The 4,966-nt window shown below is 38.7% G+C and overlaps 1 protein-coding gene and 1 long non-coding RNA gene across 2 annotated transcripts; both read left to right on the forward strand.

Annotated features, from left to right (window-relative positions):
• Nucleotides 1-724: 724 nt before the first annotated feature.
• On the forward strand, nt 725-2,664 carry LOC128740644 (thioester-containing protein 1 allele R1-like). The gene is made up of 4 exons (XM_053836207.1): nt 725-1,031; nt 1,600-2,050; nt 2,384-2,489; nt 2,599-2,664. The coding sequence occupies exons 1-4, from the start codon at nt 725-727 to the stop codon at nt 2,662-2,664; spliced, it is 930 nt and encodes a 309-aa protein (XP_053692182.1).
• A 159-nt stretch (nt 2,665-2,823) lies between these two features.
• On the forward strand, nt 2,824-3,165 carry LOC128743707 (uncharacterized). Its single transcript, XR_008412317.1, has 3 exons — nt 2,824-2,858; nt 2,925-3,078; nt 3,147-3,165. It is a non-coding gene; the product is annotated as an uncharacterized LOC128743707 (long non-coding RNA).
• Nucleotides 3,166-4,966: the final 1,801 nt, after the last annotated feature.

Below are 4,966 nucleotides of genomic sequence, written 5' to 3' on the forward strand. Positions count from 1 at the left end.
ATTGTTTTCTATATTAATGAAGTTCTAATTTACGATGACATGCAGTTTAATTTTGATACGTTTAATAATGAAGTGAGTATGTTTATGGTAAAAAAGATAAAAAATATAATAAAAATGAATTCTTGCAGTTCTCCGTTACCTTGGATGCTATGAAATACCATACCGGTCAGGATTTCTATGCGGACATTAAAACTGCTAAAGATTCCTATATCGCATTGTGGGCTACCGATCAAACTTCAGCTTTATTGGACCGCACAGGACATGATTTAACCGAAAAAGATGTGCTCAACGACTTGGCTCTATATGAGTGCACCCACCTAAGTGAATATGATCCGTTAAATGTACGTAAAGAAATGATGTATAGATATGACTTTGGCCACGTTCCAGAAATTTTGCAGTTACTCGTATATTTTACGTATTTTAACTAATTTGTCAAATTTCCAGCAAATAGCTAAAATCGTAGGCCTTAAGGGGATAAAATTTGCATTTAAAAATGTTTATTTCCAGGTCATGGGATTATTTATGAGAACTACTGCTGTGTTTGACAACGGTGTGTATGTCCGAATACGGTACAATGTTTCAAATTTAATTAAGTTTTTATTTAGCTTATCCTGGGAATGAAATGAATGGGGTTGGTGAACATTATCCATTAGTTGAAAATATTCACAAGCCTATGTACACCAGGCCTAAACTTCCCAAAGCATGGTTTTGGAAAAACAATGTCATGAATGGCAAACAGGATAAGCTTAGCTTCAGCGACAGCGTGCCTGATAACATAACCTCCTGGACAGTTTCAGGATTTGCGCTTAGTCCCACACTAGGATTAGGAATAATTAAACAACCACTGACGTTGGTGGTGAAGAAACCGTTGTTCTACATTGTACTCAATTTGCCGCATTCCATAAAGCGTTATGGCGAAGCTACGATTCAGGTGACGATTTATAACATTTTGGAAAATGCGCTTAGTACAGAAGTAACACTTTTTAACAAGAATAATGAAATTGAGTTCGTTGGACAGTCTTCTAATGACAGTAGGTTTTGTACTTGCATCAATCGATTGAACGAAATTTCAACAATTTGCATTATTTTAGCAACACGCCAGACCAAAACTGTACTCGTGCCGAAATCAAATGGCCACCCAATATCCTTTATGATTAAAGCAAGAAGACTAGGCGAAATAGCAATAAAAGTTGAAGCAATCAATTTACTCGCTTCTGATACTGTCGAACGGATGCTACAAGTAACCCCGGAAAGCCGACGTTACGAACGTTATGAATCTAGGATTATCGATTTAGTACAATATGGTCAGAACACGTTTAACATACATATTAATATTCCAAGGAGAATTGACGAAGGATCTGTCAGCATTAAGTTTAGACTCATTGGTAAATATATAATTGTTCAGCCGGTAATACGCTGCACATCGGAAACTAAATATGAAACTTTTGAAAACATATTGGTAGGATAATTACTCAGTTGCTAACAGTTTTCTCCGCTTGCGTTTTTTTAGAGTTGATTACGAAATAAACAAATAGCATATTACCGGCCTAATGTACATTTTCGTACATTTCAACAATAGATTTATTTTCAATTTTACAGCAAAATTGTTTGACACACCAATCAGTAATTTGGAGTCATTGGTTCATCTGCCAACTGGGAACGGAGAACAAAATATAGCCAAATTTGCTTCGAATATCGTTATTTTAGACTACCTTTCTGAAAGTGAAAAGCTTTCAGAAAAAAATCGGACAAAAGTAATTGACTACTTACAAAGTGGTTATCAAAATCAATTGAAATACAAGCGCTCGGATGGTTCCTTCGGTGTCCAAGGTGCTTCAGACACCAAAGGCGGTACATTCATAACAGCTTTCGTAGTGATGTCATTCAGCATTGCTAAGACATACATCGATATAGATTGGTCGATAGTTGAAGATGCACTCCGCTGGTTGGCTAGTATTCAAACCCACGAAGGCACATTCAATGAGGTTGGTCGGGTTACAGAAGCTAACGTGCGAGGAGGAGTGGGTTCAACCAAATATTCACTTACAGCGTATGTACTAATTGCTTTTTTGGAAAATGAAGATATTGCAGCAAAACATCGGCAAACAGTAAACAAATCGATAACATTCTTGGAGAGAAATTTTCACAGCATAACAAATCCGTATGATCTAGCATTGGCCACGTATGTACTATCACTTAGCGGTCGACCGAAACGGGAATATTTCCTAAGCAAACTTTATGAAGAGTCTATTTCCGATACAAAACTTGTTGAACTATACTGGCAAGAGCCCTCGGTTAACGTTGAAATTGCCGGATACGCACTGCTATCATTAGTTGGTTTCCATTTTATTGATGAACTTCCTGTTTTACGGTGGTTGAACAGAAATTGTTTCGTCGTAGGGGGATTTCCTAGAACACAGGATATATTTGTCGGATTAAAAGCACTTACCAAATATACAGCGGAAAAGTCATCCAGAAATAATTATCGAGTTAGTTTAAAAACCCCTAGCGTATCTTATACCATTGACATCGACGAACAAAATTCCATGGCTATTCAGGAATTTAATTTACCCGACGATATCCGCTTCGTGAATGTAGGCATTTCTGGTATCGGAAGCGGCTACTTTACAGTGGCATATGATTACTATCAAAATATCCAAATAACGCGGCCTAGGTTTCAATTGGCTGTACAAATGCTAAATACAACGACTTGCCATGTACAGCACCACAAGATCTGTGTCGAATATATACCAAGAGAATCCTACGACCGCTCTAATATGGCATTTGTTGAAGTATTTTTCCCCAGCGGAATGGTTGTAGAAGCGGACGGCGTGGAAGATTTATCTAATGCAATTCGGGTGAGTGAAAATCAACAGAAGACGCCAGAAAGTACCAAATTTATTAATATTATCAATGTTCTTCAGAAAACTGAATTACAATTCGCTGGCACCTCGGTAGTTGTATACTATGACAATCTAGGGCCGGAAGAGAATTGTTTCAAAGTGATATCCTACCGTAGACACAAAGTGGCAGTGCATCGACCGGCTTATGTTGTTGTCTATGATTATTACGACCGAGGTATTTCTTAATACATATTTACATTAACATTGTCAGACGCTTTTTATATGTTAGGTCTTTTTTTGCAGATCGTTTTGCCATTGAAACATATGAAGGAAAAGTAATGCAGCTGTGCGATACCTGTGAAGATGAAGATTGTCTTGCATTGTAATATGGGGGATTCAAGCAGAAGCAGGAAAAGATCGATTTTTTGAAGTAGGACTACTTCTTTGATTTCTATATTGGGGTGCACTTTAAAAAAACGAAAAGGGAACATGTAACGAAAAGTGGTTATGGTTTGCACGCTTATAACTCAGTCATCCGTCAACAGATTCTAGAGATATTGGTATCAATCGATTGGAAATTTTTCAAAAAATCCATAACAATACAATAGATTCCATGTTTCCCAAACAGACGTTTAATAATTGAGAAAATATTAGACGTATGTTCATTATTTCATTATTTTCATGTTTTTGCCTTCCCACGCCAATGCTTCCCTAGCACAGATGACAGAAATATATACGAGATGAGCTATGGGTTAAGCTGACCTTTGATTGTATTTAATTTACGCTCTATAGAATCCGCTCGAAAGTTGTTGAGCTTCAGTGGGTGCTGGGTGCTGCTTGCACGGAATAAGGCATCGAAGACAGTCAAATTCACCAAGCAAGACGCCAACAAACCGAAGAAGCCACCGACTCGCCCGCCAGCGAACGATATGGTTTTTGCTGCTATCAATACCCAGTAAAATCAATGGATCCTCGCTGCAAGCCGTTAGAAGTAAATCGCCGCTAGCCACAATTGTGACGTTCCAAGCTTGGACACATTTGTGAAAAAGGTTTTGAAATTAGCTGTCGAAAAGCTGGTCCAAACAAAAAGAACAGGCGCTTCCGATTTGTTCAAGGTTGATAAAACAGACGAAAACAATATCTTTGCTAACTGCTGCAAAGGCGGCTCCGATTAAAGCTGTACTACTGGAGTAAATATGCGGGTGCCCCCGAACAAAAATCTACTAAGCCAATGGAAACCGTAGCAAAGGCACCGAAAGCCCCAGTCAAAGGAAGTCGTTCCAGCGGAGAAGGTGCCCGAAAAAAACTGTTGCCTAGTTGCCTAAATTTCCTTGATTTGCATTACTAATATCTGGTAGAAAACAATCAGTTCTTTTAAGAACTACTGAATAAAAGTATACGAAGCAGCTAAATTGATTTTTCTCACATTTTAAAGTGGTGTTGGCAGTTTTGTATGAGCGTTCGAAGTATGAGCCCGTCAGAAATTATATGTTTAAACTGTATTAAGACAAACCTTCCGAAGAATATTTCTGAACAAAATTGTTCATATACCTACACATGCAAAATAATACGAATTTAAGATTCTTTCTAAAAACATGAAACGAGTAAGCCATTATCTGGCAAAAGAAAACTGCGCCACTTCGTAATTCGAGACTAGGCGTTTAGTGAGAAAATCGAATTGCATCTTCATTTATATATTAGGCCCTAAAAAGGGCTAATTGTTGTATAGTTACAGAAGCCTGACCAGATACATTTACTATAGGCCGGTATAATTTGGTACCTTCCGAGACGGCGCGCTTGGCAAACTCACCCGGCACAACCACACACAACTGTGAGTGCACGTCTGCCATGCCCGTTGCCGTGCCATCCCTGTCGGCATTAAATGAAAGAAAATAGCGTTGCTCTCCTAGTGGCGTGGCTTCTTCTTCTTTTTCCTATCGCGCTTTGTGGCCTTTCCACTAGTTTTCGGTGGCATGAAGACGATGCTTCATATTAGGTTGCTCTGCAGAAACTGGTAGCTCTTCATCAAGGAAGCACCGGACACCGGTTTTGTTCAAACAATGTACGGTTTCGTTGTACCGCCTTTCTTTCGTGTCTATGATTCTCTGCCCTACGTTGAACCG

Source organism: Sabethes cyaneus, chromosome 3, assembly GCF_943734655.1.
Source record: "Sabethes cyaneus chromosome 3, idSabCyanKW18_F2, whole genome shotgun sequence".
NCBI classification, from domain to species: Eukaryota; Metazoa; Arthropoda; class Insecta; order Diptera; family Culicidae; genus Sabethes; species Sabethes cyaneus.

Coding starts and splice junctions, on each gene's coding strand:
- LOC128740644 (XM_053836207.1), top strand. CDS start 725: ATGAATGGCAAACAGGATAAGCTTAGCTTCAGCGACAGCGTGCCTGAT. Junction 2,051..2,383: donor ACCAAATATTCACTTACAGC/GTATGTACTAAT, acceptor GTGGTTGAACAG/AAATTGTTTCGTCGTAGGGG. Junction 2,490..2,598: donor CATCCAGAAATAATTATCGA/GTTAGTTTAAAA, acceptor TCGTGAATGTAG/GCATTTCTGGTATCGGAAGC.